Source organism: Daldinia loculata (genome assembly GCF_022478755.1).
Source record: "Daldinia loculata strain CBS 113971 unplaced genomic scaffold F4817scaffold_7, whole genome shotgun sequence".
Taxonomy (NCBI): domain Eukaryota; kingdom Fungi; phylum Ascomycota; class Sordariomycetes; order Xylariales; family Hypoxylaceae; genus Daldinia; species Daldinia loculata.
In genome coordinates, this window is record NW_026054861.1 from 741,984 (window position 1) to 764,967 (window position 22,984).

The following is a 22,984-nucleotide window of genomic DNA, read 5'->3' on the forward strand; positions in this document are numbered from 1 at the left end:
AACTTGACAGCAACTATAACCAAAATACAAATACTAATATATAGGTAAATTACAAGTGATCGTGCCTCGACAGTTTACAAGCACGGTACGGGACTAGTGATACTCTGCTTCTAAGTGCTTTTCTCGTACATCTATATAACTAATGCTATCTATACAATAGCTATACAATAGATCTAGGCGTAGTCTCTAATATTCCGTCGAAACCTTCCGCTAGCCAAGGGAATACCAACAACAGAGCCTTGATATCAAAAACCGCAACACATAAATAAATCATAACAAGACGCCCCGGTTCCATAGCATCACCCGTCCCAATACAATAATACAAGAGGCCTAAAACCCCCTTTTAACGGCCCGAATCTCTTCCTTAGATCGCCGTTAGTAAAACGCCACATTCCAACCTCGTAGCGGTCCATAAGCCAATAGACCAATAACCCAGTAAGGAAAAAGAAAAAAAGGCAGCGCAGCATAAACCATAACAAACCTCTCTCTCTACTCAACACAAAAACTTATATATCCTCTTCCACTTCGGCCACACCTTCCTCTCCTCCGCCTCCTGCGCAAGCAGAATCGGGAGGTTAAAATCTCTCCGTCCCGTATCAATATCCATATCAGCGACCTTAATAAACGAGGTGTGCGCCCAGTACCTATGGGCGACGTAAAACACAACCACCACCGGGAACGCCATGTACTGCAGAAAGAAGTTCTGCGCGAGCTCGGTGGGCGAGAGCTCCTCCCAGCCGACGGGACGAGCGCCGACCCAGAACTGGGCGATGAGGACTAGGATGTTGAAAAAAAGACCTAGGTAGGACCCGAATACGCCGCATTGCGACTTGAAGGCTAGCTCGCGCAGGCTGTGGCCTTTCAGGGCCCAGGCGCGGCGGAACCGGATGTGTGCTAGGCAGATAGAAGCCCAGGTGAAGATGGAGGAGAGGCCCGATATGGCGACGAGCCAGTCGAGCACAACGCTTTGTTCGTTGAGGTCGGCGAGGTAGGCTAGGAGACCCATTGACGATGATATTATGATGGAAACCAAAGGCCGTCCGCGACGGTCGACATATGACAAGATTCTCGGCGCTTGTCTCTGGTCTGCTAGCGCGGCAAGGGTTCGCGAAGAGCCAAACACGGAAGAGTTTCCGACGGAAAGGACGGCGATTAGGATAACGACGTTCATTACCGAAGGTAGGACCTCAATGCCTGCATTCTCGATGGCGATGACGAAAGGCGACGCGGCCGCGACCGCCGATCCGGGGATGAGAAGACGTGGGTCATTGTAGGGCACGAGTAGCCCGATGAGAAATAGAGCCACGATATAAAATATAGTAATCCGCCAGAACACCTGCTTAATAGCAGTAGGCAAGGACTTGCGCGGATTTGCCGTTTCGGCTGCGGCTAACCCGACCAATTCAGTCCCGGCGAAGGCAAATGCCGCTGTGACGAAGACGCTGCAGAGGCCTTTGAAGCCATTATGGAATGCTCCTGGATCCCGCCAATATAAAACCCCTATATACCCGCCTCCTGGAACACCTCCGATATTCAAGACGATTCCTAGTAAGCTTGAACCGGTGGAAATCGTCAATAAACGTATAGTATTGTTAGGTAGAGTGGTGGTAGAAGAGAATCTCACATGAAGCCAATGACAGCAATAACCTTAATAATGGCGAAGACAAATTCAGCTTCACCATAGCCCTTGACACCAAACAGGTTAATCGCAACAACTGCGATCAGGAATATCGTCACGAAAATAGCTTTATTTAGATCCGGATTCCAATACGTTATAGTTATCGACGCGGCGATGATCTCGAGGGGTAGCGCGACTAGCCATTGCAGGGCGTAACTAGAAGAGCGTGTAAGTCGCATTCACCTCATATGACCATTATACCTAGAAGGAAAGGAGGAAAGACATACTTCCAACCCATAGCAAACCCCCACGACGGGTCTAAAAAGCGCGTCGAATACGCAGAGAAGGACCCAGCAACCGGGAACGAGACGGCCAGCTCGCCAAGCGCCTGCACGGTGCAGTATAACATGCATCCGATAAACAGATACGCAAGCAACAGCGACGCCGGGCCCCCAACCTCAAGCGCGCGGCCCGAAGCAACGAATAACCCAGTCCCTACGCCATGTAAACATCGTCAGCTTTACTTCCATTCTCCCACGTTCATCCACACAAGTATGCGTAGCCAAGATAGGAGCGAGCACCCACCAATAGACCCCCCAATCGCAATCATCTGCAAATGTCTCCCCTTCAACTTCCGCGCAAGATGCGACTGCGCCGTCTGCAAATTCGCCGCCCTCACATCATACCGATGACCCCCCGACGACCCCGACGACGACCCTCTTCCCCCTTCTCCTCCTCCAAGCATCGGCGCCCGCAACTGCGCCACCTCCGCCGCATGTATCGCGTCGAGCGGATCTTCCGGCGTAACGCGCTGATTCGGGTCTCGACGAAACCCATCGACAATGCGATCGAAGAACCGTGTGCGCGACGACGACGCCACGTCCTCGTATAGCGGCTCGCGCATCGTGTAGCTGCTCCCGGGGGCTAGCGAGTCCTCTTTGATCGGGAAGATGCTCATCTCGATGTCCCTGTTCGACGACGGCATGGTGGGTGGTTCATCGCGCGCGCGGGGCAGTTCGAATGTTGGTTCGGGATGCGCAATTGGGAAGTTCGCGATGGTGGTCTCTTGTCGACGATGCGACAACGATGTTGTGGATTTACATGTACGAGGTATGTAATTGTATGTATGTTCGTAAAAGTCGGCGTGGGGTATGTATTAACAGAAGGTGGTTCAGGGTAGCTTATCGGCCACGCGAGCTAAATGGAAATTCACCTTCCTTTTGCTCCTACGAGTTACATAATGGCATCTAGATCCCTGCTTTGGTACGCTTAAATAGTGGATATTTGTAGATAATGTGCATGGGATGAACTTCAGATCCAAGATCTGGCCCAGATCGATCCTATGTACAAGGTATTTACTTACACTGTATGTGTACCACGGCATTAAGCCATAGAGTGCAGTGGGGGGCCAACCTTGGCGCTCGAATTCGAGTTGATGAGCTAAATTACTTATAAGCATCAAGTCGTTATCGAATCACCTCAAATATCACAATAGGACTAAACATAACAGCAAGTTTTAGTTTATACATGTTCAGAATGCCATATATACTATGCGGCAACTATCGAGAAAAACAACCCTCCCGAGCTCTACATTACGCCAATGATGCTCCCCGAAGTAGGTGGAGATGATATATGCTGATTATTTCTGAACTCATTGAATGATCTTCCCTTCCGCGTCTCTTGGTTTCCGTTTCCACCCCGTCGAGAATAGCTGGCCCATATCGAATCGAGGGAAAAGGTGTGCCTCGGTATTAATGACAATCTTATCCAATGGAAGAAGATCGTTGGGAGAGAAGAGAAGATAGAAGTACTTCAAAGTCTCAGCCTACAAGGTAAAGAATAAATTAGAAAATGCATTCAATAGTGTAAGGGTATGGGGAACATACCAGCCAAAAACTTTCCATATTGTCTCGCGTCACCGGCGGGATCTTGTTCGCATTCGAAAGACTCGAAAACCCTCCGCCATCCGCTACGGCAGTGTGGTTCATAAAAGACTTAAACATCTCCCAGCCCCATTCTCGGTACTTGATATCACCTGTGATTCTCCACATGTAAAAGAGGCTTTCTACCGTCTCCGGCCGCTGGAGATTATGAGTGTCCATGGAGTGAACCGAGTAATCTTTCCGCCACTGCGCTTCGGGGTCCGGATCAAATTCAGCTGGTGGATGGTGAGGAGCAGATTCAGGCGCAGGTGGGTCGGCGATATTAAAGTATGTGATTTCGGCCGCAAGACCGGTGGCCATCCACTTATACATGCCCCAGCATGTCTGCATCAACTCCCTCGCGAGTTGCATGTCGGCCTCGTTTTGTTTTGTCCACGTTGGCTTTTTCCTAGCCTCCGCTTCTGTCAACCCGCCCGTGACAGCAAGGGCAATCGTGCCTGGCATAAAGCAGACCAAGTGATCCATCTTCGGAGACAAGGCACCCTTCAGACCATCTGGCCGCTCCCCAATGATGGTGAACCCGGACGGCTCCGTGTAAGTGACGAGGTGCTTGCGGACTCCCCGTAGAGTCTCGTCCCACATTTCTAGATAGACAGGTTCCTGCTTATTAGTTTGTAAATATTGCTTGATAAGATACTCATAATACGAGTCTCCTCGGCTTCCTAATCGGATGTTGTGGCCTCTGAAAGTACCGTCTGTGGCGTAAATGTAGATGGGTACTAGGCCATCTTCGACTCCGTTATTATCAACAACTTCCATTACTTTCTCGGCTTTATCCCAAAAGTATTTCTCGCCGGTCAACTTGGCAAGATACTTGAACTCGAGCTGCAAAGTAGTCGCCTCGGCAGTAGACGATGCGCCACCCTCATCATGAGCTGGGATACCTTCGTATTTACCGATATTCACGCTGGCATAGGGGACGCCAGACGGAGAATCGAAAGCAGATATAAGTCGGTCAGCGAGATCCTTTGCCTTCTCGAGGTACAGATCCTCTCCAGGTGCTCCAGGGTCATCGTCTGATAGCGGTGCCAGCTCAGGGAACTCGTTGGAGAGATAATGAGCAGAGAGGAGGCCGCCTAACATACGAATTGTCGTCTCGAAGGTGTTAACATCTTGATCTTGGTCATACGATAGGGTATTTGAAATCCACTCCCTCGCGTGAGTGACACGGGAAGTGAGATTCATCAGAATCATGGTGTCTAGAGCATCCACGATGATCCACCCCATTCCTCCCTTAGCCATCTGGTCACCTTTCTTGGATATCGGGTGAAACTCATCATAGCCTTGAGGCGAGTTAGCAAAAACTGGGCATAAAGCCGTGACCGTTGATTCGAATTAAATATCTTACCCCAGGCATATCGTTCATAAGCGTCCCAGCTTAGGGTGAAAGCTTCAACAACGCGCTCTCTCCGCCCCAACCAGTCGGCAGACCTCCCCGATCCAGAGTTAGCAGTAAGCCAGGCCCATATAGGAGTTGAAGCGACGACGGTATCATGATGACGACCGAATGCACCGAAATAGTATAGCAGCAGGATCACCAGCAGCACAATACCAATTATCCGCTTTCTCCGCCAGAGAGGTCTGGCTCGGTAGGAGGGCGGGTACGCATACGGCTTGTCCTTGTACATGGGGAGAGAGTTTCGATCGTCGAAGAGGCTTCCAACCTTATCTTGCACGCCCCCAAGTATTCCAGTGTTCTTGGGATTTGAACCCTTTCCACCTCTTGCGACTGCTGTGTTGCCCCAGACGTGATCCTCCACTACCCTCTGCGGGTTGCTAAACGAGGGAACATTTTTAGGGACGGAAAATGACATGTCAATATCGTCGACGGCTTTCTTGCTCTTCTCGAGAGCATTAATACTGGCCTCGACGGCGCGTTCGGTAAAGTTGACGGCAGCACGCGGTACGGTGGTCTTAAGGATGGATAGAGCGTTTTTTCGATGGATACCGAAGGGGTCGCGTACATTCATGAGGCAAGGTACAGCGACGACAAAGGATACGCATTAGTAGGCGGCTTGTCGAGGACGGGCGACCCGTACTGATGGACTAGGAGCAATCGTATGGGCGGTAGAATAGGAAGCACGCCTAGCCCAAGAAACTTAATTAGATAAGAACAATGACAAGATCATTTCTATTCTATCATTATGATTCTTCTCTCCGTGCCGAATTTTTGAAATTCGCCTACTAAAGGCATAGGCACGTAGGAAGAAATTCCCTGTCAGCTTTGATTCTAGGAAAAGAAAAGGTGAGTTGCCGCTACTGACTTACAAAAATATATGGTCGGAAGGAGGTACCTATTAAGGACAGCTAGTTAGTTTTATACAAGGTAGTAACGTCAATTGCCGTTCGCCTGGTCCTGCCGCCTGTCCGATTAGCGGCCAATGAGAGTTTCAGCATATATGCAGCTAGCCCCTCCACAATCGTTGACCCACTTACATCGACATCAGTGCATGCGCGATAGAGAGAAGTACCTGCCTCACATTTGGGTTACATGTATGTAGGTTAGGTACCTAGAAGCCTGAATTATATTGGGTAAATACATGCACGCCTTATATACTACCTACATGAGGTATCTACATTTACTCATATTTATCTCGAAGCTCCAAAGTTCACATGCTCATATAAATCAGCCGACTACTTCTTAATATTTAGGTTGTTAGGAAGGCGCTATCAATTCATGTTAAAGACTCGTCATTGTTCGGAATTGGCAAGAACTACTTAAATCTCAAAATCAAAAGTATATATAGATATCTTGGTCCCGTCGACTACTACCACAGTAGCAACCACCACCGCTTAGAGGACGCACAATGGATTCTTCTAATTGTCACCGTTCGAGCTACAAGTGCTACCCGTATCTTACCAAGGCGGAGTTTTCTGAAGTATGCCACTATCTGGACAGGAGATATCGTCGTGCCACATTAGGTCCCTTGCGCAAAGAATGGCGCCTTCATGTTCATACGGCGTTGGAGTTGTCCTTTGAGCCTGGTTCAGGGCGTACTACTTTCCTACAGGTCACACGACCTCTGGACAACAGAACGGCTGCCGACGATGAGCTCGCGGCTAAGATGGGTGGCGTCTCCTTGGGCGAGGATCAAGATATGCAACTGGATGCCGACGAAATGATGGTCAAGATGGAAGATTCGGACAAGGTCAGCCATATTAACTAAAAATTCCCCTAATAGCGCGGCATAGACGATTAACACATTTGCAGGAAGTCGTTTCTAAACGACCATCTCGGGCACACTTCCAAGCAGGTCACGTCATTTATGAGATTCATTTCCACCCGACGTATAGCTCACCCTGTCTCTGGTTCACTCTACATGGTCTGCCAGCTGGGGAGTCACCCCTCAATATCGAAACTGTCTTCCGTCACTTAGTCCCTGAACAGTTCAAAGATTCTCTCCGAACTGTTGGCCCCATAGGCGCCATCTCAATCGACGTAGGTAAAATTTTGTTCTGCCTAATAAGTCAATTATTTGTTTCTCATATTGGGTATTTTATTATCTCTACCTTGGGACTAACCATGACGTCTACAGCACCACCCTATTACCGGACTCCCTTCGTTCTTCGTTCACCCATGTGCCATCGGAGACGCCATGGCTGGATTTGACTGCGCAAAGCAAGACTATCTCATGGTATGGCTTGGTCTGGTGGGAGGGTGTGTTGGACTTTGGGTCCCTCAACAGATGGCTGCTGTCAATGCTGGCTAAGGCTCCAGGTACCCATATAGTGAGGGAACGAGCCATACCCTACAGCCTGACAACCGATGAAATTGAGAGGGAGGCTTTATCCTGAATGCGTTCTTTCAGCAAGCTTGGTACTAGCAAGTCTTCATTCATCATCGCTATCTTCCTCCATCGCCACATCTTCGTCGCTATCTTCTTCCTCCTCTTCGTCGCGAGTTCGTTTTTGTCCGCGAGCATCAGGGCCGCCTGCATCCGTCATCGCATGATCGGAGCTCTGAGGAGGCTTCGTAGGAAGACCATGAGGGGTGGAGGCTGCCGCGGATGTGCTGGTGGTAGTAGTGCCAGGTGCCGGAGCATTGAAGATGTTCTGCTGGGCTTCCGTCATCTCGATATTGGCGGCGGCTGATCCCGGAAGTTTGTATGTACCGTCTAATTTCGCGATGATATCCGATTTGGACTTCGCATACTCGATCCGCTATAGGCACGCGTTAGTTAGACAGACCTAACGTAAATAAGTTCAAGAATATGAAATTTTACATACAAGTTCCAGTCCTAAGAATTTGAAACCTTGTAAGGACCTTAATGCTTGAGTCGCTGCCTGCACATCGCGAAAGACAACATGAGACTGTCCACGCATTTTTATGGTTTTCAGAGTCACAATGTCAAGCACAGGGCCGTAGGTTGAGAATAGCATGTAGAGCGCCGTCTTCAGATCTGCCTTGTTGATCTTATTCGAAGGTAGATTTGTAACGTAGAGCCTGGAAACAGGGTTAGACAGAGGCTTACACAATAAGTTGATGGCGGAATTTCGAGAACCTACGTCTGATTTGGTGGAATTGGAGCTGTCTTGCCTCCAGTCTTGGGTGGTTGACCGCGTGTAGCGACGGTGGTGGCCATTGTGAAGAGACGAGTATATCGGATTCAATTAATTATTGTCCAACGTATTGAATCGCCAATCCCGATTTTCTCTACACTCCGTACTGGTCGTGGGAAATCTTGGAGCTCCTATAATACAGCTTGAAGGTTGCTTGGTGATCTCGATGGTCGTGTTTAATTATTGCAGAAGACAAGCCACGCAGAACGGGCTGAAGGAGCCTCACAATACCGATATGGATGTTAGGTACATTTCCGTCCACTATTATTAGTCTGCCACACTTGGCGGGATGCTGTGGCTTGAGTTCGACTTAGGTGACGCACGTCTGCGGAGCCCCAGCTGCACCCCACTGCAGGTGCTTGCCCTGCCACCTCTCATTTCTAGTTACTTGCTAACTAACTTACACCTCCTTTCTTATTCCTAAATCTTCGAGCCTCCTAAACTACCTAATCTACCTCGACGTGGTAGTAGAGAGCTATACTCCTATCACTAGTAGGCACATAACTAAAAAGGCACCCACCTCGAAGGAAAAAGAAGGAGAAGAGACACTTATTCAAGATGGCCGCTCCGGAGGTTCACCATCTCTTCCATCGACCTATTGCTGACCATTCCTTCTCGGCCGACCGCCAGACATTGGCCGTCGCTAAGGACTCTACTATCGAGTTATACGGCAAAGTTGGGGGTGCTTTTAAATTAAAAGATGAGCTAAAAGGTCACGATAAAACTATCACCAGCGTCGATATTGCTCCAGGCAGCGGCCGAATTGTCACGTGTTCTCAAGGTCTATCTACCTCATTTACATTCTATAACCTAAGAATGAGCTTGTTCTAATATGTTTGGTAGATCGTAATGCCCTGGTCTGGGAGCCCTCTCCTACTGGCTACAAGCCGACCCTAGTGCTTCTTAGAATTGCTCGAGCGGCTACCTTCGTTCGCTGGTCTCCCTCCGAGACCAAGTTCGCTGTTGGCTCCGGTGACAGGGTCATCGCTATTTGCTACTTCGAGGAGGAGAACGACTGGTGGGTTTCCAAGCACTTGAAGAAGCCCATTCGAAGCACCATCACTAGCGTCAACTGGCATCCTAACTCGGTGCTGCTCGCTGCCGGCTCTACCGATGCCCACGCGAGAGTCTTCTCGAGCTTCATCAAGGGCGTCGATGCTCGTCCCGAGCCTAGCGTCTGGGGTGAACGGTTACCTTTCAACACCGTCTGCGGTGAGTTCTTGAACAACTCCGCCGGGTGGATACACTCTGTCGCTTTTTCTCCGAGCGGTGACGCCCTCGCGTTCGCTGCCCATGACAGCAGTATTACGGTCGTCTACCCTACCGCTCCTGAGCAACCTCCGCGAGCTGTCATTAGCGTCAACACCCAACTCCTGCCTTTCATGAGTCTAATTTGGAACGGCGAGAGCGAGATCATCGCAGCCGGATACGATTGCGAGGCGTTTAGATTCAGGGGTGACGCATCTGGATGGCAACTGAGTGGCACTTTGGAATCTAAGGGAGGTCCTGGTTTGGGAGATGCGCGAGAAGAGTCTGCCTTGAATATGTTCAAGCAGATGGACTTGAAAGGCAAAGCCAAAGATGACACTCAACTAAAGACCGTTCACCAGAACACCATTTCGACAGTCCGTGTATACGAGTCCGATGGCGGAGCCGTCACCAAATTCAGCAGTAAGTCTTTCTCCTCCTACCGAAGCCTCAGGTTGTTCTGTGGATATGCTAACGGGATACAAAGCAAGCGGCGTTGACGGTAGAATTGTCATCTGGCACACGTAGACTCACAGATAATAAACACCCGCATCAAATCGATATGTCTTAAATCTATCGCCTTTGTCCACACCGCCTCGTGTTTCTCCCTAGTTCTGTTCTTGTAGTTACTCGAAAGTCCCTTAGAATAGCTCTTAGTTGTATAAGCCTCTAGAAGCCTACAGTTCCCCTGGCCGTTGCTATTATTGCCGTGCTATTAATACCAGTAGAGCTCCATGCGATCCGATTTACTAGTTCCACATATTGATCATGTTAAATTCAACGACATCACCAAGTGACTTTATTTACCGCAGGGCTCAAGGTTCACTCGTTGCTTCACCTACCCGAGAAGATCTAGCCATGGAACCAAGCCCACGTACGAAAGTGACCGGCACCAAGTCCCTACCAGTCACCGCAGCCGAATGGGAAGTCGTTGATCCCCAATTCTTGCCGTTATCACCTGGGGAGTGTCCATGTTTCACCCCTCACCCAGATCTTCGATATTTGAAGAGAGAAAATGGTCATCAACAACCACCGTACGACAATAACCATCCTCCACTAGAGCAAATAGAAGCGCCGAACAACCGCGCTCCTCTGGCGTATCCTCAGGAGTCAGCACCGCGCATCTTCAAGCCTGAGCCAGATGCGTACTCGCCCCAGGCTACAGACCAGCACCCGTGGCTATCTCCGCCCTCCGAGCAGAACCCGGATTTCCCTCTTCCTCCTGCACCCGCCCCATCGCGCACAGATGGCCGGACTCTCTCCATAGCCACGTCCAGCCGCACCGTAAGTATACCCAGCAGCAGCACGGGACCCATTATGAATATCTGCGCGACGGCGCGCGCCGTCCACGATATATGCTTGCAAGCAACGAGGACGTATCTCGACACGCATATCGCGAATCGGCGTGCTCGGGCTGCCAGTCAGGGTTGGTCTATGGCTTGTCATGGCAGTGGTAGTGGGAGCAGCAGTAACGGCGCCAGCACGAACAACAGTAGCAACACCGCCAATAGCAGCAACAATAATAATAACAATGCCTATACTCATGACTCCGCCTCCAGCTCAAATGCTATCCCCCCCTCAACTCAGTCCCTCCTGCTCAACACAAGCAGCATCTGCAGCATGCTCTGGACCGGATCGCAACGAGACCGTTTACACGTGCTCAACGTCGAGCGGCTCGCGATCGAATCCATGGGGCGGCTAATGCACTGGGCGGAAACCGTGGCCCTTAGCAGCGAGGACGAGTGGCGGGTAGCCGACGACCAGGCGTTATGGCAGGTACTCGACGCGGGGAGGAATCTGTGCAGCTGGCTGGGAGTCCCGGATGCGGTGCACGCGATGGAGGCGCTGGAGGGGGAGGTGTTGGGGGAGTATGGGGGCTCGTGAAGGGGGATAGAGGGATAGGGGGATGATGGAGATGATAACGTCGTTCCTAAGCGGAAGCAAGGTAAAGCAATAGCGAGTGAAAACGGCGAGTAGGAAGGTCACGCAAGTGATGATGCGAAATCCTATAGCTGTACTGAAGATCAGCACTAGATAAACCAGCCAGTAATGGGTATTTCACGTCGTGGCAAGAGAATTGCCGTATCTTACTATAGCAAGACAGCCTTCAGGATCGACGGTATCACTATCGAGGACAATAATCACAATAGATTACGACGGACTGGTTTTGGTAGTAAATCGGTACTCATACATGATCGTAAAATATTTATATTTTTAAGTCTTTCAGTTGAATAGGCCTTGCTCTAAGTTCAAGCTTATCTGTCTTGAAATCCTTGTCTCGTGATTTGCATACTGGCCCACTGGTGCATAGGAAGAGTGGTATTTCATAAGTACTAAACATTAGATATAACTATGCTTGACCATCCTTTGTAAACTGTGGTTACTGATATCGGGGTTGTCGCGCAATGTTGGAGTTCGGTGGACCTGACGGATATCTCGGGTCGTAGTCATCATAGCCAGTGGCGTCATCTCTTGAGAATGCTTCGTAGGTTCTCTTGGTTATACTACCTTCCTCCCTGAAGCTTGCCTCGTATGTAGGTTGTCGCGGAGGTGGCTCGGTCCTCAAGTCAGATTCATTTCCGTAAGACCTATATCGCGCCGTAGCATCATTATAAGGGGTAGGCCCATCCTGGGATGTGGTGTAGGTAGGTTCTCGCTCAAGTGTAATAGGTCTTTTGATTACGTACTCGCCGTGGGAATCCCGGACCCTAACGATTTCATAGGTTGTAGCATATTCGGGGGCGGGTTGATGTGCTCGATTGTCATTAGTGTATACATGATAATATTCCTGGCGTGGAGGTCGGTCATATAACGCGTCATCTAGAGGCGCTGTAGTACGCGTAGACCCGTGGGTTGGGTTAATAGCACGAGGGCCAACGTCATTTTCCTGATACTGATCAAGGCGAGTTCTTGATTCGTGCCGAACATATCCAGGGGGTTCCAAGGTAGTTCGGTCATAAAAATGTCCTTGGTCAGGATAGGTATGCTGCCCAGAACCGAAATATTGTCTGTAGGGTGGTTGCCTCTCATGAAGATCGCTGTCATGCCGTGGTCGATAGTCGAAACGTCCATTCAATACTTGCTGTTGATCAAGTTGAGATTCCAGACCAGCCATCAGATCATCTTCGTCGCGTTCCTGGGCAATTGTAGGTTGCTGAGGTCTTGCAGCTTGTGCTACATATATCGATGGTTCAATACTTTGAGCCGGTGGAGCATAATGACTTATTGGACTTCCTGTTTCCGATTTTCCGTTCGGAGTGTTAGGCTCTTCAATTTGATTCGGAGGCTTGTTCTTAGAAGCAACCAGTGCAGCCTCCCTGCGGTCTGCAGCCCACATTGCTCGAATTTCCTCTTCTTGGCGACGTTCTTCTTCCGTGATTAGGTCTCCCTCACTGGGTTCTTGTGATTTGACCCTAGATGATGTATCTAATGCACCACTCTTACGGCCCCTAGAACCCTGGCTGGAAGTGTTTCGACGATCTTTGGTGGAAGATCTCCTCTGCTTCTTTGTCCTTGCCGCATTAGTCCCCTGCCATGCTTCTGAGGAGGACCGGCCCGAGTCACTATGCTGCAGTTTCTGGTGCGCTGTTAGAGAAGAGCTGTCTATAGCCATCAGCTGATTGAAATCTAGTTTCTGGCCTAGTGTAGTAGGTCGTGGGGGATCTTGTTGTATGCTAGAGTTGGCTTCATCATGCCTAACTGTAGGGTAAAGTGATATTGAGTCGCTACTAGTCGGCTGCCGACTAGCAAAAGCCCCAGCTCCGACATCTGCTCGGTTATCAACAGCAGATACAGCTTGTCGGTAGCTGTTGGGATACTGCGCTGACGGAAAAGCACTATATATCAATGAATATTTCTGGCCATCTATATTCGTCAAGTACTGAAGACTAGATAGCGCAGAGAGATCTGGCATATGAACCATGTTGATAGTCCAATCAAGAAAAGGGACGCCTGCCATTTGCGGTTGATCCACGTGCCTTTGTTGAAAATGGGTTACCAGCTGTGGCAGGGAAAATGCCTTGAGATCCTGTTCGGTCGGTGCTTCATTACTCAGACCAAGGTGGCATGCTTTGCACATTAAGCCGTTGACATTGCGTACTGGACGCATCTCCTTATTGTTTGAGAGCCCGTCGATGAACATGGACAATGGGGGGCTCTCGTGGAACTTGGACCGAAATTTTTGCACCACATGCCAGATGACAACATGAACCCTGATATTTCCTGGGAGCTCTTTTAAACCAGCTGTGGAGGTCCAGAGCTCGCGTGAATTTCGTGCTAAATATTCAAGCTCAGTACGATATTTGCCAGCAAGAAAATTCCCATGGGGGCTTTGAGAGCTTATCTGGGAATTATTTTGAGGCATATTGTAGCTGTGAGGATAAGTAGGCGGCTCAGTTTGCATCCCAGGAGAAAAAGGCGGATGTAAGCCACGGTAAGGGGCTTCGTATGGTGTATAGGGTGGTCCATGGCGAGGATAAGGAGAATTATATTCATGTGGTCCTTGGATATAGGGGATTCCATACCCGTATGGAGCCGGCTGTTGCATCGTCGGTCCATATGCTGGATGCCCATAGCTTGGAGGCGCAGCAGTGTATGGAGATGGCTGGAAGGGCGACGGATTTGAGCCGGTGGAATAAGAGCCAGCATTGCGACGGTAGGGATAGGCATTACCCTGGGGCTGCATGGTTTCGTAGGTCGATATAGGTGGTGCAGGCTTAACGATGTGAGGGTCGGGCTTAAAGGGCGGGATCTCTGGCCACTCAGCCCGCCAGTGGACCACAACGCTACCTTGACTAAGAGCATTCGTATGCTTAGCAGCATAGTGCTGAATAACGCCTTCGAACCCAAAGGCCTTGAAGTTAATTTCGCAACCGTTACAGAAGAAGAGGTCCTTCCGATAAGACTCGGTGTGAGGTTTTATCTTTACGTCGAATAGCCACTTCATATTCTCAAGGGTGAGCTTTTGCGTAAATGGCCCTTCTGGAGGGTCTTCAAGCGGCTCTCTGCCGGCAGCTCGTGCCGCGGCTGACTCCTTTTCAATTTCCGCGTAGAATCTTTTACGGACATGTAGAAGAACCTCGGCGGCGAATTGTGGGCTATTATCCGTATCAACCTTTCGACCATCGTTCCAACTATCGCGGATGATCTCGTCAGCAAATGCGGATATCTGCGCGCGTAGCGGCTCCTGAACATCATCCCAAGCCTTGTCGATGAGCTGCTTATTTACTATCGCATTTTCTTCAGTCTGGTCACGTTCTTCAGGAATCGCCGAGACGAGACCGGACTGAGTAGGAGGAACCCCTTGTTCACGTCGTTCACGCTGTTCCGCGGCAGTTCTCTGTACAAGCAAGCGTGGTTTGAGTAAATCCCATGCGTGGTCGTCAAGAGGTGAGATGATTTGGATAGCTGCTTGGAAGGCTGGAATATGTTCTAATACATTGGACGGTAAAGGTGGGTTGAGTTCCATCGCCCGTCGCTCAATTTCTGTGCGACGAGCAGCTTTAAGCTCTAACGCCTCCTCCCGAGTCCGGGTACGAGATCCATTAGATTGAACATTAATTGGTAGCGAAGGAATACCGGCCCCAAGTTCATCTTCTATCATGTTAGTCACAACCGAGGAAACCGAACTGGGATAACTTACGTGGAGAAGTAACTTCGGGTGTACGCGCGGATTGAGGCGCTATTATAACGGAGGCAACATGACCCGAATCAGACGTATGTTGTCCAGCTATACTACTTGAACTTGAAAGGGGGTTGGGGGCTAACGAAGAATCTGCTGAGACTTGTCCCTTATTGTTTGAAATAGCCATACTCAAAACACTATCTGGACTCGTCGGGGTTTGCATCTGAGCTACTCCGCCAGTTGAGGCCCATTTCTCCCATCGCATAGAATCATTAAGTAGTTCTTTTCCTCGAGCCTCTAAGCCTTTTAGCCACTCTTCAGCCGTCGCACCGCCCATTGATTTGGCGGAAAGAAACTCCTGTTTTAGCTTCTCTACGTGTTCGGAGAGGTATACCTTAGTGACTTGCATATCTGGTCGGAATACTCCTTTCTGAAGCGCGTCTGGTGAAATTATGTGCTTCTCGTTGGTGATAAAAGTGAATGGTAACGCCGACGTCAGTAGGGAGGGCGTCGAAGAAAGTAGCAAATCAATCTCCTTGTGAGATAATGAGATAATATTCTCGTAGCTTAGGAGTATGTACATACCTTCATTGTCTTCTCTACAAGACAAGATTCGCAGCTCCGAAGCGCAAACGGCCAAATTGGTTGGTGTCTACGATTGCTCTGGTTATGGGACGAGTTTGCCGACACCAAATCGGTTTCACCACAGAACTGACATCTTCTTCCACAAGCAAGACGCCACATGTAGAGCTCGGTCTTCTGCTGCAGTGGGGTTGGCATCCTCGGCCAGAAACGCCTCCTAGAAAGTTGCCATATAGCATCAGGCTTAAGTAGCCGGGAAGAGGATTGGGAAAGAGAGGGTGGGAATTTACACTGGTAGGGAGAGGACGGATCGAGATATACGCTGAACAACTTATTGACGCACAACAAATTGCCTAGAGCTCTTGGAGGAGTGAAAATAAAGACGCGATGCCATATTTCGGCAGGGAGTAGAGATTTGTCTAACGGACAGGTCACAATGGACGGGGTTTGATTAGAACACTCATCGTCTAGCTTTACTTTCTTGATCGAGACGACTGCATGACGAGTATAATCTGCCTCTTGAGACTTTCGCTTCCTAGAGATATCCTGATTGTGCTGGATAGCGGGAACTGGTAGTTGAGCTTGAGTCGAAATATGTTCGCTACCAGTTGAAATCAATGAATTATGCACGTCCTCTGGTTCAGAATCAGACATAGAAACATCAGATTCTTCACTGCTAGAGTCTAGAGGAATTTCATCTTCCTCGGCTGAATATGGAACTGAACCGAGCGAGTGTTTAAACACACCTCCGGATCCCCTGCTGAGATCCATGCCTTTCCGCCAAGGGGGCTTGCGAACTGACCGACTTGCTACACCCAGAGGCAAATAGTAATCCGCACCTAATGTGATTAGTATCAGCTAGTACCGAAATTCAGATTGACGTGGTGAGCAACAGGTTATGTAGAAGCCAATAACACTTGTCGGAAATGGTTGAGATCGAAAGCAATTGTTCATTGAATATACGCACTCTCAAGGCTCGTCACACTTTCGATTGAAAATGTGGCTCCTTCAGAGGTAGGTAAAATGCGAAAAACATGAGAAGATGGGCTACTGGTGCAACATGGAAATCGACGTGGGAGGGCTATTAAGGCGTTGACCGCCAGAATTATCCTGAGGTAGGATAAGGTAAGATAAAGTACTGGGAGTCTGGATTTCAGAACAGGCTGAGAAGGGTTGAGTTATCAAAGGCAGCTTGCCATGCTAATAAGCGCGAGACAAGATAGAGGCAAGAGTATGGAATCTATGAAACGTATCATTCCCTAGCATTTTCCTTAGACAAAGCTGGGAGATGTTAAAATAGGCGGTAAGAGGTTGTAGAAGTTGAGTTGTAAGAATCGCGATGTACGGTAACACGCGAGAGTTAGACGGAAGTTTAAGCTTGGGAGGCTCCACAATAGGCTAGGTACTTCGTAAGTGCCTACATGTAGTGGATACAGCTTACTAACAGCATTCAAGCACAACCATAAATGACAACCGTAAATCAAATGCATGTGCAAGTCAATTCCAGTCAACTGCACACACATGCATTAATGTACACCATACCATCTGGTGCCACCCGGTAATTATCCGAACCGTCGCCCTTGACAGCCGACATGAATTAAAGTGGTACCGTGTTACTCAGTGCGTGTTACTGTACCTACACCCTCTCATAACGTCTAATAATTGCCCCTCCCCCACCATTCTAGGCTTCGCATTCTTTTTCGTTATCGTTAGATTCAGAGCATCATCAACAACAATAACAGCAAAGCTAACACTATAGATTTCGTCGCTATTCTTTACGCTTATAACGCCTGATTCAAGATGGCTGCGTCCGACAAAATCTTCTCCCTTGAAGGGAAAGGCCTGAAGCTAGATACGGCTCAGGATCTCGAGGCGCATATCGGTCCGCTAAGGGCTATGGACGATGTTGAGGAAGTGCGCATCCTGGGAAACACTCTAGGTGTCGAAGCCTGCAAGCTTCTTGGAGAAGTCTTGGCTACCAAGAAGTCGCTGAAGGTAAGACATACAAGATATTAGATATTATATATTATATATTTAGAGAGGATGCTAGTACAAGGAAAAAGAGCCTTACTAACAACGCTGCTACTTATGTAGGTCGCAAACCTGGCTGACATATTTACGGGTCGCCTGCTAAACGAGATCCCTGAGGCCCTCTCCTCTCTGCTCACCTCTATCCTCAACTTGCCCAATCTTCGTACCATCAACCTGAACGATAATGCTTTTGGTCTCAACACCCAAGCGCCCTTGGTCGCTTTCCTGTCTAGCCACGTGCCACTCCAGCATTTATACCTCAACAACAACGGATTAGGACCTCATGCCGGTATACTCATCGCCGATGCGCTCTCAGAGCTACATGCAAAGAAGGAGGCTGCTAGAAAGGCCGGACAAGACGTTCCCCATCTCGAGACCGTCATCTGCGGTCGCAACCGATTGGAAAATGGAAGCATGCTTGCTTGGGCCAAAACCTTCAGCCTTCATGACCGGGTTAAAGAAGTCAAGATGGTCCAGAACGGTATCAGGAAAGAAGGAATCGAGCAGTTGCTCACCTCAGGCCTGAATCACGCTACCGGGATCAAGATTCTAGATCTACAAGACAACACATTTACTATCAAGGGCGCGAGAGCGTTAGCAAAGGTTGTCCCTCTCTGGACAGACATACAAGAGCTTGGAATCGGCGACTCCCTACTTGGCGCCAAGGGTGGTGTCCTCCTCGCTGATGTCCTTTCCAAGGGTCAAAACCAGAAGCTCGAGACGCTTCGCCTACAATACAACGACATCACAGCCGTAGGCGTCAAGGGCTTCGCATCGGCGGCCAAGGCCGGTCTCCCGGCGCTAAAGCGGATCGAACTAAACGGCAACAAATTCTCGGAGGACGACGAGTCGATCCTAGCCCTACAAGAGCTACTCGACGAGCGGAAGGAGAAGCACGGCGGCGATGTCATAGATGAAGACACCTGGGGCGTCGACAGCCTAAGCGATCTCGAGGATCTCGACTCGGAGGAGGAAGAAGAAGAAGAGGAGGAACCCTCTACGGAAGAGAAGGCCGAGAAGCTAATTAAGGAGGCCGAGGAGGCTCAAGAACAACCCACGGTGCAGCTCAAGGACGTCGACGTCGACGCCTTGGCCAAGAAGCTGGCGCAGACCGGGATCTAGCTAGCTAGATAAAAAATGCATACCTACCTCCTAGCCAGGTAGGTACATATAGATAGTTATGATTCCCTACGCAGGCGCCGCGCAGAAACGGAAGAGAATAGGGCTTGAAGATACCCCCCCAAACTATTACATACACAGTTACATACATTCCACTACACTAGAGTAGAAACCAAGATCGATATTGGCTCTGATTTACGCCCAAGCGGGAAGGTGATATTGATCTCGCATAGGCCGTTTGCAAAAAGAAACTAGTCATTCGATCGATGCATCTGTGACTGAAATGGCCCAAATGTGGTACGCGGAACACGTATGCTGTACGCTGTATGTATAGACATGTATAGATAGCTTGGCCTGCCCATCCCATCCATTCATCCATCCGCCCTACATACCTCCACCATGTATCCTATCCACCAGTCCACCTATCCATCCCATCCACCTTGACCCGTTCCAGCACACCACCCACCGAGCCAGACTACACTCCATACCCATCCATCTCCAATCCTACGGATCAGTATGTATTATACATACATACATACATACCTATACACCATACAACCCGGAGAAGAAGCTCCCCATACGAGACACGATAAATGCTGCTGAATGTAGGTACTAGAAGAAAAAACGTAAGAGTAGCATGGTCTGCGCTATATGTACAAAATATGTGCGCCCTCAAAAGCGTTTCCCGACTCGGTCCCCGCCTGTGCATATTAGAACAGACGACACACGCCGAACGAATAAGCAACTAGCAAAACTAGCAACCCCTCGAGGGAGTGAGAATCGCGGGCAAAGGCGGGCCAACTTAGCATTTTTGGCCGTTCCCCCTCCGTCTAATTGTACATGTACAGATGAGATGATGGGGCAAAGTCAGATATCGCATTCTTCTCTTCTACGTGAAAACCCAAACCTTTTTTTTTTTGCCAGGTGGAGATAGTCCCGATTTCTAGTACAAGGTGATGGTGTTGGCTGGTGGCGGTAGTGTGGTGGGCCGTTGGAAAAGGTGCCCTATTATAACACTTCCCCAATGATTTTAGCTGCTTCCCGGTAGGTCTGCAGTAGCTTCTCGCATTTCTCGCGCTCCTTCTTGACACCGTCGTCTTCGTAGAGGAGCTCCTCAAAGAGAGTTTCTTTGTAGAGTTCGCTGACAAGTCTGTTCTGCACCACGTCTTTGCAATGATTGACGAGTAGGTGCATAACAGCTTTGGGAACTTGGTCAGCAATGGTCTCGCGGACAATGTTGAAATACGAGGAAATAAGTGCGCGGATTAGCTCCGTCTCCATTGCCTCTCGATCGCTTAAAGCCGGTTCCACATCGCCCTGCAAGTAAACGTGTCAGTTGGGACAACAAACCAAGCTACAAAATCTGACTTACCGACTGCGGCCCAAAACCATACCCGGCAGCTTTCGGGCTCTCAACCTCCTCGCGGGCTAACGATGAGGATAACGCCGGTCGATGAGTTAACTTGTCTTCACTTCGTCGAATGCTTTGACTGAAAGTGGGTTCCACGCCCTGGCTGACATGGCGCGGAAGTGCATTAGGAGCCCCAGCTCCAGAAGCTTGGATTGGCTGGCCATCCTTTCCAAAGAAGTAATTCAAGAACGAATCGCGAGCAGTTCCAACTGCCTGTTGGTTGAACCGGTTAGGTGAGTCCGAGCGCGAACCATTCATCGCGGCGGCGATGCTGGAAGTTCCATTTTCGCGGAGGATAGGCGACATGCTTCGCGATCCTATTCCAGCCGGCTTTCGCGACTGAGAAGCGTCATGTCTATCGTGATCAGGTTCTTCCTCATCGTTCGGTGTCTCAGTACCATTTGTTCCAAATTCCTTAAGCCGCTTCTTTTCCCGGCGTTCCCTTTCTTCCTGGATTATCCTCTTTCTTTCGCGTTCTTGCTTATTAGTAACCACGTGGCTCATGGCTGCAGCGGCCCCTAAGAAATTAGGATGGTTTGTATTGATGTAAGCCCGTTGAATAGAGATGAGGGACTCGACGTAAGACGATGACGGTCCCAGCCGCTCTCTCAGAAGATCTGATACGACCTCAATAAGTTTGGCCTGAAGTCTAGGATACCGAGAGAGTTCTGTCGAACCGCATGTGTGGCATATTTTAATCAGCTCTTCGTATACTAGCTCGACGCATCGTTGACTAGGGAGCTCTAATAGCTTAATTTGGGGCTTGACGAGTAAGTCGAAGGCCATTTCCGGTACAAATAAGCTTGGGCGAGGACCTGTCGAGTTGCGAATGGCGGTCCTGATGTCGAGAGCAGAAAGGTTGGAGGTGGGATCGATTGTCTCCAATGCACTGCCGAACACCGAATTGAAAATATAGTAGATCCGCGCGCCTCCAGACAGCTCTTTAGTTGATATGTCGGTAGATGTACCGTCGATGGACGAGATGAAAGAAGTAGCAAATCGAGTCATAAGCTGAAGAATCATAGATCCTCGGTGCTCCTTTCCGCTAAAATGCATATCCCCATAGCTTGCAAGCTCCTGCTGGGTTTGGCCCATCAGCGTGTTGAGACGTGCCTTGATGTCTGGTAGCCGTTCCCGAATGTGTGCCATAAGAGTTTGATTAAGGGTCTTGGCTAGATATTGAGTCCCGCATCGCATAGCGATAGTTCGGTAAGCAGGATGGTGTCGGAAAAATTCCGACTCTGCCTTAAGAGCATCTTCCATCGGTCGATTGCCCTGAATATCCTGCTGTGATCGATTAACCACACCGATAAAGCCTAACTTTAACGGGTAGACTCGACCAGATAAGATGTCTAACGCATTTGTACCGTGATCCATCAAGTCTACCTTGGTGAGAACTCCGATCGTCCGACGGCCCAGAGGATCAACATGTCTGGCAAGTTTTAAAGCTTCCGAATTAACAATGTCGACATTTGCAGGAGAGACGGCGAGAATGATACTGTTGGGCTTGGCAATGTATTCAGAAATGAGGGTTCGGGTCTGTTTCTCAATGTCGGCTGGTTGATCGCCGATGGGAACCTATCGCTCGTCGGGTCAGTCACCAAATAAATAATTATTCTTTTAAGGCGGTGAGCATACCTTGGTCAGACCTGGCAGATCAACCAGGGTTAAGTTAAGAACATGAGGGGAATAGATTTTTAGATTGATAGGTTGTCTGTTGATGCCCTTATTATTGCCGGCAACACGAGAAGTTTCATTCTCAATCTCGCGCTTGACATCTGCAAAATCGGTAAACCTTCGACCGGGTGTATGATGGAACTCAGCCCACTCGGAACGGCGTGCTTGAGTGGGACTCTTGTAAGCGGCCTGTAGATCTGGTTCGGACGGGTCCTCTTCGACGTTGATTAATTGCAAAATTAACGGACGACGGGTCACGATGCCGCTTCCTCGAGGCAAAAAATCGCGGCCGACAATGTTCTCAAGCACTGAAGACTTGCCAGCTGATTGCGAACCGACGACAACCTATGGTTTAGACGAGAGTAAGCAGTCGTGCGAGTATGAATCCTGAATAATAATAATAATAAAATAATAAAAAGGAAGCAGGAAGTCTTAGAGGCGCAGGACATACGATTTGAGGTAAGTCGAGGGAGTCTGTGCCAATTGTATTAAAGACTAGGTCCTGAAGCTGGTTCACAATCCGCAACAGGTCGTCTCCTAGAGCAGCCATTTTTGAAAACGTTGAGCTCTCTATCGGCCTTAAAAATGGCAAATTAGAGAATAGTTGATCTCTTTCTTTTTTTTCTTTAACTTGTGATGCTATCGCCGACAACAAAAAACGGTGTTGGGTACCGGTTTATCTGCCGTCAACAAGGATCGCGGGCGCCACCGGTAAGACAAGCTCTCGACCGATAAAACACAAGAGACCGCACGACGCAGGTGAAGTGATTATGGTAGACTAGATAAAAGGCTCAAATTCAGCGATGAGGGAAAAAAAATGTAGAGTTGATGTGTTGCAGCCCAGTGGGTGCAAAACGACGAGGCGTTGAAAAATATGGAAATATCTACTGCTAAAAGTTTCCATATGCACATACCAGACTGGTTCTTATTACATTTCATGCGCATATGTGAAGTACATTATGTACCTTTGGGTCCTGCACTTGGAGGAGAAATACATGGTGCTACACTAAGTTACACTGAATACTAATACACTGAAGCTGGTAGGTAGCGTACCTCAAAGTACCCATTTTCGGAGTCCCACCCTTCGTGTCTTTTATTGCCCAATCACCTCACGTCCCATTAGGTCAGATAGGCAATACCGAAGTACGTATCTAGATAGCTCTTGAGGTACC

At 49.2% G+C, this 22,984-nt stretch overlaps 8 protein-coding genes across 8 annotated transcripts; 4 read left to right on the forward strand and 4 right to left on the reverse strand.

Moving 5' to 3' along the window:
* Positions 1-102: 102 nt before the first annotated feature.
* Positions 103-3,037, reverse strand: F4817DRAFT_264127 (amino acid permease). The gene is made up of 4 exons (XM_049299338.1): positions 2,204-3,037; positions 1,906-2,113; positions 1,625-1,834; positions 103-1,553 (listed from the first exon to the last, which is right to left on the reverse strand). Exons 1-4 carry the CDS (start codon positions 2,601-2,603, stop codon positions 494-496), a joined length of 1,878 nt encoding a protein of 625 aa, XP_049162282.1. The 5' UTR covers positions 2,604-3,037; the 3' UTR covers positions 103-493.
* Positions 3,038-3,115: 78 nt separating this feature from the next.
* Positions 3,116-5,822, reverse strand: F4817DRAFT_328081 (glycoside hydrolase family 47 protein). The gene is made up of 3 exons (XM_049302113.1): positions 4,910-5,822; positions 3,505-4,844; positions 3,116-3,443 (listed from the first exon to the last, which is right to left on the reverse strand). Exons 1-3 carry the CDS (start codon positions 5,529-5,531, stop codon positions 3,270-3,272), a joined length of 2,136 nt encoding a protein of 711 aa, XP_049162283.1. The 5' UTR covers positions 5,532-5,822; the 3' UTR covers positions 3,116-3,269.
* A 546-nt stretch (positions 5,823-6,368) lies between these two features.
* On the forward strand, positions 6,369-7,837 carry F4817DRAFT_356810 (uncharacterized protein; the record flags this gene model as incomplete). Its single annotated transcript, XM_049305840.1, has 5 exons — positions 6,369-6,710; positions 6,773-7,000; positions 7,098-7,219; positions 7,371-7,552; positions 7,764-7,837. 5 exons carry the CDS (start codon positions 6,369-6,371, stop codon positions 7,835-7,837), a joined length of 948 nt encoding a protein of 315 aa, XP_049162284.1.
* Positions 7,838-8,487: 650 nt separating this feature from the next.
* On the forward strand, positions 8,488-10,146 carry F4817DRAFT_328086 (actin-related protein 2/3 complex, subunit 1). The gene is made up of 3 exons (XM_049302114.1): positions 8,488-8,902; positions 8,965-9,792; positions 9,857-10,146. Exons 1-3 carry the CDS (start codon positions 8,680-8,682, stop codon positions 9,895-9,897), a joined length of 1,092 nt encoding a protein of 363 aa, XP_049162285.1. The 5' UTR covers positions 8,488-8,679; the 3' UTR covers positions 9,898-10,146.
* F4817DRAFT_264256 (uncharacterized protein) lies at positions 9,853-11,501 on the forward strand. Its single transcript, XM_049299341.1, has one exon. It carries the CDS (start codon positions 10,138-10,140, stop codon positions 11,251-11,253), a length of 1,116 nt encoding a protein of 371 aa, XP_049162286.1. The 5' UTR covers positions 9,853-10,137; the 3' UTR covers positions 11,254-11,501.
* F4817DRAFT_264255 (uncharacterized protein) lies at positions 11,502-16,859 on the reverse strand. The gene is made up of 3 exons (XM_049299340.1): positions 15,578-16,859; positions 15,011-15,527; positions 11,502-14,961 (listed from the first exon to the last, which is right to left on the reverse strand). The coding sequence occupies exons 1-3, from the start codon at positions 16,343-16,345 to the stop codon at positions 11,750-11,752; spliced, it is 4,497 nt and encodes a 1,498-aa protein (XP_049162287.1). The 5' UTR covers positions 16,346-16,859; the 3' UTR covers positions 11,502-11,749.
* On the forward strand, positions 16,797-18,806 carry F4817DRAFT_264287 (RNI-like protein). The gene is made up of 3 exons (XM_049299342.1): positions 16,797-17,206; positions 17,334-17,569; positions 17,669-18,806. The coding sequence occupies exons 2-3, from the start codon at positions 17,375-17,377 to the stop codon at positions 18,725-18,727; spliced, it is 1,254 nt and encodes a 417-aa protein (XP_049162288.1). The 5' UTR covers positions 16,797-17,206; positions 17,334-17,374; the 3' UTR covers positions 18,728-18,806.
* Positions 18,807-19,695: 889 nt separating this feature from the next.
* F4817DRAFT_264200 (Dynamin central region-domain-containing protein) lies at positions 19,696-22,751 on the reverse strand. Its single transcript, XM_049299339.1, has 4 exons — positions 22,264-22,751; positions 21,774-22,157; positions 20,097-21,713; positions 19,696-20,041 (listed from the first exon to the last, which is right to left on the reverse strand). The coding sequence occupies exons 1-4, from the start codon at positions 22,360-22,362 to the stop codon at positions 19,733-19,735; spliced, it is 2,409 nt and encodes an 802-aa protein (XP_049162289.1). The 5' UTR covers positions 22,363-22,751; the 3' UTR covers positions 19,696-19,732.
* Positions 22,752-22,984: the final 233 nt, after the last annotated feature.